The 13,590-nt window shown below is 44.5% G+C and overlaps 1 protein-coding gene across 8 annotated transcripts in view; it reads right to left on the bottom strand.

Moving 5' to 3' along the window:
• The window catches only part of clcn5b (chloride channel, voltage-sensitive 5b), a 116,483-nt gene that overhangs the window by 14,527 nt on the left and 88,366 nt on the right, over positions 1 to 13,590 (bottom strand). For 7 of the 8 annotated variants that reach the window (XM_038775583.1, XM_038775582.1, XM_038775580.1 and 4 more), the window contains 5 exons: positions 11,673 to 11,860; positions 10,320 to 10,442; positions 8,696 to 8,902; positions 5,819 to 5,899; positions 3,557 to 4,102 (listed from right to left, as the gene is read on the bottom strand). In XM_038775583.1, coding sequence (XP_038631511.1) covers positions 3,557 to 4,102; positions 5,819 to 5,899; positions 8,696 to 8,902; positions 10,320 to 10,442; positions 11,673 to 11,860 — 1,145 coding nt within the window. The remainder of the gene's footprint in view (positions 1 to 3,556; positions 4,103 to 5,818; positions 5,900 to 8,695; positions 8,903 to 10,319; positions 10,443 to 11,672; positions 11,861 to 13,590) is intronic. The other variant, XM_038775586.1, reaches the window with a different exon arrangement.

Raw genomic sequence — 13,590 nt, 5'->3', positions numbered from 1 at the left:
GGCCCCTGGAAGGACCCAGCCCCCATCAGCGAGTTCAACATAACAACCACATAGGCCGCCAGGTCCGACCCCTCCGTGAGGCCCAGGATCCGCAAATTCTTCTGTCTCGACCGGTTGTCCAGCTCCTCGAACCGCTCCTGCCATCTTTTATGGAGCGCCTTGTGCATCTCCACCTTCCCCGCGACACCACGGCCTCATCCTCCCTTTCGGAGGCCTGCTTCTGCAGCTCCCGAATCGCGGCCCCCTGGGCTGTTTGGGTCTCCATCAGCTCTCTGGTGGTAACCGTCAACAACTCCAGCAGCTCCACCGTAAGCTCCTGGAAGCAGCGCAGCAGAGTTGCCTGCTGCTCATGCGCCCACTGCCACCAGTCCTCCCGGCCTCCATTTTGTCTTTCTTCCCCCGCTTTTCAGGGGTGCTTCCACCGTTTTTCTCCTTGCCCCACTCCTGGTCCGGACCATAGGACCGTAGGGGTCGACTCCTGTCCTCTTCCCACGTCGGGATTTGCCGATAAAGTTCCGTTGGGGGCCCTGAAAAGAGCCCCAAAGTCCGTTTTCAGCGGGAGCTGCCGAATGTGCGGCTTAGCTCCGCATTGCTGCCACCGGAAGTCCCATTGTGTGCAGTTTTGATCTCCTTATTGAAGAAAGGATATATTTACTATAGAGCGAGTGCAGCGAAGTTTCACCAGACTGATTCCTGTGATGGCAGGATCGTCATACAAGGGTAAATTGGGTTGACTGGGCCTGCATTCATTGGAATATAGAAGAATGAGAGGGATTTCCATCACTGAAACATATAGGGCGAGATTCTCCCATCGGGAGACTAAGTCCCGACGCCGGAGTGAAAACCGGAGTGTTTCACTCCAGCGTCGGAGGCCGCTCCTCGCCCCCTATTCTCCCACCCCCGGGGGGGGGGGGGGGGTTAGGAGTGGCGCCGCGTCATTTACGCGCACCGGGCCTTGGCGCCGAGTAAAAGCGGCGCTGCGTAAATTACGCGGCCAGCGCCACGTAAATGACGTCACCCGCGCATGCGCAGTTTGGCAGGCGCCAATCCGTGCATGCGCGGTTGCCGTCCTCCCCGCGGGCGCCCCGCAAGAAATGTTGGATTGATCTTGCGGGGCGGCGGAGGAAAGGAGATCCTCCTTCAGAGAGGCCGGCCCGCCGATCAGTGGGCACTGATCATGGGCCAGACCCCTTCTGAGCTCCCCCCCCGGTGCTGGATCCCCCTTCTCCCCCCCCCCCACCCACAGGCCGCCCCCCCAGCATTCCCGCGCTGTTCCCGCTGGCAGCGACCAGGTGTGGACGGCGCCGGCGGGAATCTGTCATATTGGGCAGGCCGCTCGGCCCATCCGGGCCGGAGAATCGCCGCTCGCCCATTACAAACAGCGGGCGGCGATTCTTCCAGCAGCCAGCCATAAATCTCGCCGTGCCGGTTTGAGGGGGGTGGGAGAATCGCGTGCGGGTGCCAGTGTGGCGTGGTGGGACTCGCGCGGCGCCCCGGCGATTCTCCCACCCGGCGTTGGGGGGGGGGGGTGAATTCCACCCATAAAATTCTGACAGGGCTGGACAGACTGGATGCAGTGATGTTGTTTCCTTTGAGGGGGTGGGGAGGTGGTCGAGATTAAGGAGTCAGTCTCAGGATAAGAACTGAGGAGGAATTTCTTCACTGAGATGGTGGCAAACCTGTGGAATTCTCTACCCCAGAAGGCTGTGGAGGCCAAATCACTGGGTATATTTAAGAAGAAAATAGATAGATTTCTAGACTCTAAAGGTGTCAAGTGGTATGGGGAGAGAGCTGGAGTATGGTGTTGAAATAGAGAATCAGCCATGATCATGTTAAATGGTGGAGCAGGCCCGAAGGGCTGAATGGCCTACTCTTGCTCCCATTTTCTGTTTCTATTCTTTCAAAATTACACATTTGTTTAAAAAAATACTGAAAGGAACAGTTGCAACATGATGTACTTCCAAAGCTTTTAGCTTTGTGTACATAACCTTCCTATTTGCACTTATCTTTGTTGAATGTTTCAGTTGCATCAGTAATCATTGTACTTTTCAGCAATCTTTTTTGTTTATTTAAAATTTGATAATCACTTACGCCTAACTTGGGATTTCCATTATATTATCCTACTTTCCCCTCAATTAGGTTCAATGAAGTACATTTCCACACCCACCTCAATTTGTTTGCTTTATCATTTCAAACCCTTGCCTCCTGCTCCATTGGAACAAATTTGATTTCTAAGATAGTTAATATACATTGCACATACATATTTTATAAGTACTATAAATGGGTACACTTAACTTAGTTGGAGAAAGATCATGAAGTTCTGGAGCAAATGGATTTCATATTTGATAATAAAAATTACCTAAAATGATCTAACTGTTCCAACAAAATTAAGTGCATCCATCTTGACTTCATTTGTGGCTAAGAGCTGGAGGCTGGAGAGAACAAGAAAAAAGGATGGCATACTAGTTGGAGAAGTGAGAGAGAAAAGACGAACATTGGTGGAGACCTGAATAAAGGGTGGGCACAATACTGGCCTGCAAGGAGGCCAGCACAGAGTGGAGGCTAATGAGAGAAAACAACTGATGGGCTTATATTTAAAAGACACATAGAAAAATCCAACAACAATGAGATAAATGACTAGATAATCCAATTTACATCGGTTGAGGAATAAATATCAACATGGACACCAGGATAACTCCTGCTCTCGTCTGAGGGAAGACAGTGATGATGTCACTGGGCAAATAATCAAGGGCCTCGTGCTAATGCTCCAGGAAATAAGTTAAAATCCTGCCATGGCAAATGGTGGAATTTAAACTCAATCAATAAAATCTGGAATTGAAAACTAGGTCTCAGTAATGGTGACTATGAAACTCATTGATTGGTGTAAAATCCCATCTGATTCACTAATTTCCTTTGGGGAAGAAAATCTGTCATCCTTAGATGGTCTAGCCTACATGTGACTCCAAATCCACAGTAATGTGGTTGACTTTTAACTGACCTCTAAAATGGCCTAGCAAGCGAGTCAGGTCAAGAACAATTAGGGATGGGCAACAAATTCCGGTTTTACCAGTGAAGCCCACACCTGAATAAATGAATTAAAAATAGTATCATGTGACCTTGGATGTTGACCCGAGGAGTAGGATGTGGCCTTGAGAAATGTTTCATTTGAGAAATGCCATTTTTGATGTGCAATACCTTGTTAGTGAGCTGAACTCAGCTGTGGTGGTGATAAATTGGAATGAATTGGTGAGGGGTAGGAGCAAGGAATTGCCAGGATTCTGATTACTACCCAGTGACCCCTGGTGGAAATGCACAGGTGTAAATGTCAATTGATGCCAGAATTGTTTTTTGCCATGATGCACCCAGCAACTGAATACCACCAACCCTCACAGAAACAATGCTACAATATAAATGTATTGTTGCATTGTTCTTGTTCTGCGGTATATAATTGTGTACATTCAAAACATAGCGAGAAAATCCATTCAGACACCATTACTTGCTCAGTACTTTTCATAAATGTATATAAAATATACGTCTACCTGAAATTCCTCCTTACCTTCATACCAAATGTGAATATTGTGATGAAAATTTTAAACAGTAGTGCTAGAGCGAGCTGCCACATTGCCATGTAAACGCCTTTCCCTGCTGCACGATCTGGCATGTCATCAATATTTTTGGTGCTGTTGACATCATTAATATAATCACAGAGTTGTGATGAGTCCAGAAGTCCACAGTCGTTGAACAACTCTGAAATGAGCCCACTGGTACTCATCTTGGTGTAGTCATTTGGAAAAGCAATAATACCTGTGATGGCTGTCACAACAAGGACCTCAAGAACTGGGTACTTCCCTAATTTGGTGGTCTTGCGCCTTCTGCACCAGGCAATGTTGGCACGTATAAAGAACGCTCCCCATAGTCCTCCAAAGATTCCCAAAAGGATGAAAGGGACTAATTCCAACAAATGCCAGGGGCTATGGAATTCTACATAGAATAGCACAAGACGGCTATTCCCAAACGGATTAATAGATCGGAGTGTGAAGGCTGCAACCAATGCTGCAAAAAATGATCTCCATAAAGTCTTCAGAGGAAAGTAATAGCTAACCTGAAGAAATAAAAGATAAAACAATGTCAAAGAGAAGACTGTTAATTAGTCTTTTGAAAGCTACTGGCGCATTTTGTAACAAACATTCCAAGTTAAATTACACAAATATCAGTACCAATCTTGCCAGGGCCTTCCTTGATATTAGGCAATTATTTTTCCAAGCCAACAATAGAAAAAGGTAGCTAAAGCCAAGAGTGTGGACCATAGGATGCGATCACCAAATTCTTCTCCAAAAGGCAAGGTTTTGCTGACTCTATGTCATGGATGTTAGCTCACTTACTTTACAAGGTTGTTACTGATGTCAAGTTAGTATAATTTGTTCTACAGATTGGCCCATTTGTCCATCTCTTGAGGATAATCACTGTTAAAATTTCCAAAATGAAACATATTTATCCCAGACCAATAGACAATTAGTTGGGAGACTACAGAACATCCATTAACACTACAATCAGTACACACTCAGCTACCAGCTCTGTTCTGAACAGGAACTTGCCTTGTCAAGCCTGACAGTTTTGTTCAATCATCCACTTATCTTCACCTGACCCTGAGGTATGCCCATAATTTTAAAAGGACTGGTGATACAATAGTCAATGGCTGGAATTTTCCAACTCCCTCCTGTGTGTTCTCTCTGGGAGAGGCTGGCTAAAATCAAAAGCTCCGTTCACATCGACAGTGAACGATCCTGGCATGAAGGGCTGGAAAAGTCTGGCCAATGTCTTTTGACTATTGTTTCCTACAGCTTTCAAAAAATCTGTTTCACTGTTGGAACATTCAAGTGGTCCTGTGCAATCATGAAAGATTGATGCTGAAACAAGGATTAAATTCACAAAGATCCATATTGAATTGATTTAGTGATCATCTTTGGCAGGTTGCATTCAATACTCCAAAAAAAACAAAAACATTTTAACTTATATAAACATTAAGACATTAAAAATAAGTAGTCTGGCAAAAATAAAAATGGAAATCAATGGATTGGATTAAAACCAGACACAGATTTACAGAAAACAAAACAGGGGCTAAAATGATTACAGATTGGCTGGACAAATTACATGCTTTAGAATCCAAGCTTTTCTCCAATGCTCTCAGAAATTCTCAGTACAAGTTCAAAGGTAACCTCATTGAATTCTGCCCAAGACTCAAGCACAAACTTGTACTGCTACCCAGTTTCTGCAGGTTCTCTTTGCTATTAAAAGGTTCTTGGTGATTTGATGTGGTACAATGGGATACTCAGGCTTGCCCAAATTGCTGGCATAAGATTTAAAAGTGCTTGCAGTAAAAAGGATTGCTAGAGTAGGCGTAGAAAGTAATGTGACCTCAGGGTCAGGTGAAGATAAGTGGATGATTGAACAAAACTGTCAGGCTTGACAAGGCAAGTTCTCGTTTTTGAATAAACCGCGAGCGTTGCATGTTTTAAAAGGTCAGGTCATTCTGTGACTTCATTTGAAATTGCGGACGTACAGAGCTAGATGTGTGAGATAAGAACAGTGAATCAATGACGAAGCATCGCGAGGATGGTATAAATATATGGAAGAAACTATGTAACTTTGAGTAGCCTCTTAAGACCAATCTGAGGGTGCTATCCCCTGTATGCATACTTTTATTGAACAAATGGCTCTTTGATTCACCTACACCTGATTCCGTGTCGAGTATATTTAGATATTAGATATTTAGATATTGGTCTAATTTTTAAAGTTAAATTGTGACAAAATCTCTTACCTCTTCGAGACTAAATAAAACCCCTCCAATGGGGGCACCAAAAGCTACAGAGACACCGGCTGCTGCAGCTGCAGATAGTACCTAGAAAACAAAGTTGATGAAGATCACACAATGTAGAGTTTGTCAAAGATGGAACAGATACACGTCATACGTGCGTGTGCCGGGGGAACGGCACAGAGGTGCAGTAGTGAGCACTGCTGCCTCACGTTGGCAAGGACACGGGTTCAGTCCCGCCCCCCGGGACACCGTCCGTGTGGAGCTTTCACATTGTCCCTGGGTCTGCTTGGGTCTCACCTCCACAACCCAAAAGATGTACAGAGTAGGTGGATTGGACACGCTAAATTGCCCCTTAATTGGATACATTTTTTAAAAAGTGCATGTGCCATGGGATCGAAATGCACCTAATGAAGGCTTATGCGGTGCTTTATGGTCAATGTTCTGAGGCACAGCTAAATTCTGTAATTGTAATTGAGGTGGATGAGAGAGTCCACATACAAAAGGGTTAAACATTCAAGTTATGCATTTATTTTCATACATCCACGTTCTGTAAGAATGGGCATAAAACCTATACCAAAGTTTCCAACTGTGCATTATATCTTGGTTAAATATAGCTGCAATGACGAAAGATAAAGGATCAATCATGTGGTTCTAAACTCTTGTGTTTAGAACCTTGTTATTCCTTTGTTGTGTAAACTAACTTCCAAAAGAAGTTCCATAAAAGTACTATATAATAGATCTGCTGGTAAAATTAAAGCCCAAAAGTTTAAGGGGGTAATGACAGCATGGATATGAAATTGGTTGGGAGGCACAAAGTAGAGTAGCCGTTTTTCAAACTGAAGATTATACAGCTTTGTGCTGTCATCTGAGCATTTCAGAGGTGAAGATATTTCCCTTCCTCCCATTCGCACATTGATGGGGTTTCATCTTCATTGTAAACCATGCAATTGAATGGAATATCGAGCAACAAGTCAGCACTTCCATCCACATTTCTCAAATTGACCCAGTTCCGAGTGGTATTTTTCTTAGACTAGCTACAGACATTGAAAAATTTGTTTAAAGTGAAGTTCAAAGGGGCCCTCAGGGAAATAGTAAGAAATAAAAAGCTTTGAAGGACAGATCAGTTAACTGTAATCCAGACACAAATTATCCCAGTGCCTTGTTCTTATGGAGATGGTAACTGTATTGTGGAATATAAATTCCTATACCACACATCTGGCTATAATCTGGTCTAATTTCTCAATCATTGTCCCTCTGCTGTTCTCAAGAATAAGGATTATTTAAATTTTTGCCAATTTCAATCCGGCACACATTTTTCATAGTTCCCGTGGAGCTCAATTATCAGTCTTTTTAAATGTTCATTTTTGCACAGTGAGCCACATTCATAACTCTTCCACAAAATGGGGCAATGGTGTTACGTAGCACTTACTCCATTGTTATTATGCTCCCTTCCAATCCTTACGTCTCTTACTGAAATTCTTTGTGCTACTTCGGTGTCTTGGAATATTTTGGACTACATTTGTGCTCATTACAGTGAGTCCCATCAATACTGGCAAATTGATTGTCTTTTTTTTCCAACAAGCAGCAGCAACATGTATCTCTTGGCCTAGTGCAGCAAAAGCAATAACATCCCTTTGACTAAAATCCCTTGTGGGCGGCACGGTAGCACAGTGGTTAGTATTGCTGCGTCACAGTGCCAGGGACCCGGGTTCAATTCCGACTGTAGGTGACTGCTTGTGTGGAGTTTGCACATTCTGCCCATGTCTTCGTGGGTTTCCTCTGGGTGCACCGGTTTCTTCCCAGAGTCCAAAGATGTGCATGTTAGGTGGATTGGTCATGATAAATTGCCCCTTAGTATCCAAAGGTTAGGTCGGGTTACTGGGTTATGGGGATGGGGTAAGAGTGTGGTCCTAGGTAGGGTGTCTTTTGGAGGGTCAGTACAGACTCGATGGACGAAATGGTCTCCTTCTAGCACTGTCGGGATTCCATTTCAAAATAAATTTCTCCATCATAACAATGTGCCTCAATTCTTTCTCTCCCAGCCCAATTTCAAAATAAGCAACACCACACTCCCTCCCTCCCATGGTAGAAATTCCCACAAATTTTCCTCGTGCCCTCAATAAAAATACCACTTTATTGCTCAATATTTTCCAGTTCTGTACTGGGGTAAAATCACATGGAACAGCCAAACTGGCCAAATTCAGCACAACTGTTAACACCTAATGTGCCAGAAGGTCCAGGGAAACGACTGTTTGCTTGAGTAGATTTGCAATATAAATTCAGAAACACGCCCGCACCAACACATCTCCTCCCCCCAATATTACACTAATCATCAGGAGTTATTGCATTTACAGCCCATACCTTCGAACACAATTTTTGATGAAAGTAACACAAAATTGGCAGCTGGTCTTCACTCTTTTACTGCATTTTTGTGTCAGGAAGAGCCACAAGTATGGACATAAGCTTACATCTAAGCCTGTTAACATGCCTTTATAATCTCTAGAATTTACTTTTCAAAAAACTCACCTAACTGTCCTGTATTCTCCACCCTCAAAGTTCTTCAGCTGATTCAAAACTCTGTTGTTCATATCCTATCCCTGCAGCACATCCTACTCAAGTACTACTCCTGTTATTGTTGAATTGCATTAGTTCCCAATTCCCCAATTTAAATTTTTCATCTTCATATTTAAATCCTTTCAAAACCTTCTTCTCACTTAAATCTCCTTCAGCTTCCCTTGAACTTTACTTTCCCCTGCAACTCATTTTTTCATAAGTTTCCCTGTCTTTGCCAGATCATTAGCAGCTCTGCATTAAGCTGCCAAGGAGGAATGCTTCAACATTGGTGCAATAATTGCAAAGTACACAACAATATCCACTTACCTCTCTTCTTTTGGCTTCATTCTTTCTGTATTTTGTACACAGATGACAGACAATATTGCCGCAGCAGCAGGCCACATGTACTAGAGGGCCTTCTTTTCCCAGGCTGAGGCCTGAAGACACAGCCAAAACCAGAGTGACGGTCTTAATGATGAGGGTCCACTTTCCTAGATAGCCCCTAATGATAAAACCACTTAATATGGTTTTGATCTGAAAGTAAATGACAAAATAATTGTAAACAACATTGCAGTACTCAAACTAGAAGCAGTATGTACTTTAGGTTTGGCTGCATCCTAACTTACCCTAAACTTGCTACAGAGGTTAACTCCCATTACTGGCCTATATGGTTCTACCATCAATGCCAGGCCAGTTTAACTAACTGGCAAATTAACTTTTCTTTAACTGTGCGATTCATATTCATACATGTGGTAGGATTTTTGTTTACAACCTGAGCAACTGCACCTGCACCATTTTTGCATATGCATGTTTCCCAAAGTTGGCAAATTAGACCCTCAGCTATAGAATCATATAGAATTTACAGTGCTGAATGAGGCCATTCGGCCCATTGAGTCTGCACCAGGCCTTGGAAAGAGTACCCTATCAAGTCCACAACCCCACCCGACCTTTTTGAACACTAAGGACAATTTAGCATAACCAATCCCCCTAACCTGTACATCTTTGGACTATGGGAGGAAACCGGGCCTCCTGGAGGAAACCCACGTGGACACGGGGAGAACGTGCAGACTCCACACATACAGTGACCCAAGCCGGGAATCGAACCTGGGATCTTAAAGTTGTGAAGCAGCTGTGCTAACCACTATGCTACCGTGCTGCCCTATGGCAGGCATATCATTTAAACACTGCCATTCTGTCTTTCTCTTGCAGAACAAGATGGAACACAATTGAAGGGATTAGAGCAGGAGCTGGTGGGGGACAAGGTTGCTCGTATCCCATAAGCCAATGGAGGTGATTTACTGCATCGTGATGCAATGGGGCCTGGAGCATCTGGCATCGAGGATGAGACCGTTCCTGTCAAATTGCCCTTCTCAACTTTCAAAGCTCAAAGAGAGAGAGAGGATGCAACTGCACAGCACTGCTGAAGAGGACCAATCATTTGATCTGACACTTGCAGCCACCTGCTCAGACAATGGCACAGAGTTGGCAGGCCAAAAGTAAAGGATATTTCAAAGGATGGAAGACACATGTCAGCTAGTGCACTCAGGATAGGTTTTGTTGCCTCATTTCAGAAATTTGTTTTATTTTTGTGGTGATGCTGCATGCTATGTCAATGATGCCTGGCATCTGGGAGTCAAGAGAATACATTTCATAGGCTATCAAGCATTAGTGTTAATGCTCTTCTTGCACTAAAGTAATTTTTCCAAATTTTCAGTTATTATATGAGGTCAAAAATACTTCCAAAATTCCCTGAAATTTGTTTGTAAAATCAATAAAAAAACAATAAACAGTTGCTAATTTAAATCCTGAGATCGCTGTCTTTTGGTTAAAAGTGTGGAATCACTAGGGAGCGACAAACAACAGAAAATTCTAAATACATTGATTAGTTGTAAACTTGCACCAGTTGCGGAAGAAATCATATTTTCCCCAAAAGTAAACTTTTCAGGATTACCTCTGGAATTCCAGATCCACAGGCATACGGTGCAAATACTCGCACCAAAGACACAGCCAGGAAAGCAAACACCAGGGCCCAGCTAACGTATATGAAATAATTCAATATATATGCACCAGCTCCCTAGAACAGTCAACACAACATAAATATTAGAATATATTTCACACATGTGAGGGAGATAGGTCATCATTAAAGAATAATCATTAAAGATTTACATTCAAACCTTAATTAGGTTAGACATAAAACATGAGGGAAAATATATAATGGGCTGGATTCTCCACCACTCACCATTGGTAGTGCAGTTCCCGATGCAGTGGAGAATCCAGCATTGGGGGAAAAACGGGACCAGAACCCTTAGAATGCTCCCATCCCCCGCTGGTGGTAGCATCGAGGTTCACGCCCCGTGTCAGCGGAAGGATGTAAATGGGTCAAAATGACCCATCTGCATCATATTAACGGGCTGGGAACCATATTCTCCACTCCTCTGTGATTCTCCGGCCCTCTGGACCAGGATTCACACGGGTGTAGATTGGTACAAGTATTTCCCAGAGTGGCCCTGACGCGGTGGGACAAGGGGTAAGTATTTAAAGTAGGTGCCTCCCAAATCCTGCACACAATGCAGATTCAGCCCATCCCCACACCAGACCACCCCATAACGGGGAGCCCACCACTATCCCCCCAACAGCCACCTCATGATTTTGCACATCTTCATCAAAATCTTCTTAGCCTTCTTCTCTCCAAGGAGAACAGTCACTTCTCCAATCTCACTTCATAGCATGTTTTACTTAAATTAAAGAAAAGACTAGATTTGAGATAGAAATTAACCTTTAAATTAAACTAACCCTCAAAACTCCTTCACATCAAGCTCCAATTTAAGCATTCTACTGCAGCCCAAAACAGAACTCTAGAGCAGACAAAAGCAATGCTGAGGGTGGCATGTTTTAATGTTCCCTGATTTAAGCTTCTTCTAATGATGCTTCAGAATCATTATACTATTTACAAAAGTGTAAGCTTCAGAAATATTTAATATCAGCCCAGGGCCAATTTGGTGGAACCCCAGGGAATATATGCCAATTTCTCTTTTTCTATTCATTTTCCATATCATAAACATTCCCTGAGCTTTCAGAACTTTGGCTCCAAAACCACTACTCTGCAGGAGGTAATCATCAAAACCAAAACATTTCTCAAAAGGCCTCGAAGGAATTCTGTGGACACTGGTTAGGGAAGGTATTTTTATGAGATTTCAAAAACAAGTACAACATGCCCAAATTTATTGGGTAAGTGAAGCAACATTTGGGCACGCAGAAGGTCAAGGACAACCAAAAATCAAGAAAACAAAAGATATCTAATTACTTCTGACTGGTCGAGAAATAGTTCCGACCAAGACTTCCATTGTGGGCATTTATCTCGCTGTTCAAAAGTGGTTTCATTGGATGTCCAGCAACAATGTTCATGGTTGTACCAGAACCCCACCAAACAGACTCCTTCCTTCAGATCTGTCATCCAGTGAGAAGCCATATCGATCAAACCAGCAATGGCACCTAGACAAAAGATAGTGTGCATGATTACTTTAAATAGTCATTGGATTGGATTGGATTTGTTTATTGTCACATGTACCAAGGTACAGTGAAAAGTATTTTTCTGCAAGCAGCTCAACAGATCATTCAGTACATGGGAAGAAAAGGGAATTAAACAAAATTCAAGAAAATACGAGAAAATACATAATAGGGCAACACAAGATGTACAATGTAACCACATAAGCATTGGCATCGGATGAAGCATACAGGGTGTAGTGTTAATGAGGTCAGTCAATAAGAGGGTCATTTAGGAGTCTGGTGACGGTGGGGAAGAAGCTGTTTTGAGTCTGTTCGTGCGTGTTCTCAGACTTCTGTATCTCCTGCCCGATGGAAGAAGTTGGAAAAGTGAGTAAGCCGGTATGGTGCCCGCTTTTCCCAGGCAGCTGGAGGTGTAGATCAAAGGGTTGTTGAAAACTTTAGCTATTGGCGTGATTTAATGGCCGTTAATTGAGCTTAAGCGAGAGTGCGACGAGACCGCTAAATCGCCTGAGGCACCAAAATAGAGAACTGTGCCGGCACCAATCCGTTTGTGATCTAACTAGCCTACTCCCATTGGCAATATCTGGATCCCGTTGTAGCGTGGTGAGAAACCAATAATCACCACTTAAGTCCAATATCCATACAATTAATAGGAGCGACCCACTATCTGACGCCTCTCCCATGATCCAAGCCTCCCAGCAAGTGGGAGCCGATTAGTACACTTTTTAAAAAACGTGAAGCTGATGGAATGGCTACACTGAGGATCCGAGGTGAGTAGACATCTTCACTCACAGGCAAAGAGGCTGGGGCACAGGGGGCCAGCCTTGGTCAGGGTGAGGCGTTGCAGAGGGTGGGAGGGGAGATGATCGCCCATGTTCTCGGCTGGACTTGGTGGGGAGGGTGGGGGGGGGGGGGGGGGGGGGGGGGAGAGGAAAAAAGAGTCTCAGCACCCGCAGGTCCGCCATGCCAACTCCTGGATCGTGTGGTCCCATTCCGGCGGCAACCCCAGCCTGCTTGCCTCACCAACCACCCATAACTCCCACTGACCAGAGAGGCCTCTGGCCACGTGGCTGAAGGCTATTGTTAATACGGAATTGGCAATCGTAGTTAAGTGAGCACTTCACAGCTCCCAAGTGGATCCCCGTGGGTAGGTGCCGTGTAGCATGTGGGAGTTATTGCTTAGCATCCTATTCAGACCGTGATGCCTGGACACTGTACCTCAACATTGCGGGAGGCAACACCAGGGATGCAGTAGCTAACATCCAAACACCCAGGGCCTTGGCTCCAGCACCAGGGTCATTTTTGTGGGTGGGTGCATGCATCGGACGGGACCAGCGCCCGGTCCAGGTAAAGTTACGTGCGGGTGTCTGGGATCCAGTGACCAAGGCCCACTGCTGTGGCTGGGGGTTGTGTAGGCAGGGCATGTCAGATGGCAAGGGATGTGATGAGATGAGGGGGACTGGAAGGTCCTGGGGTGGAAAACACCACTGGTTTTCAGTCTCACACCCTCTCCAATATCTTACAGATATTAAATGATATGGACGATATCTTGGACCTCATGAAAGCTGCCCTCATGGAGCTACTGGCAGGCCAGGTGGCGAGACAGCAGAGAAGGCTGCTGCCCAAGGTGTTCCCTGAGCTGTCAGCTGCTGGCACTTCCTCCCTGGCGGCATTAGCTGCCCTGTGGCGGACTCTCAGAGACCCACGGGGTACAG

The sequence above is a fragment of the Scyliorhinus canicula genome, chromosome 17 (genome assembly GCF_902713615.1).
Source record: "Scyliorhinus canicula chromosome 17, sScyCan1.1, whole genome shotgun sequence".
Classification (NCBI taxonomy): Eukaryota; Metazoa; Chordata; class Chondrichthyes; order Carcharhiniformes; family Scyliorhinidae; genus Scyliorhinus; species Scyliorhinus canicula.
The sequence above is the reverse complement of the archived record's forward strand: the minus strand, read 5'-3'. Positions and strand labels throughout refer to the sequence as shown.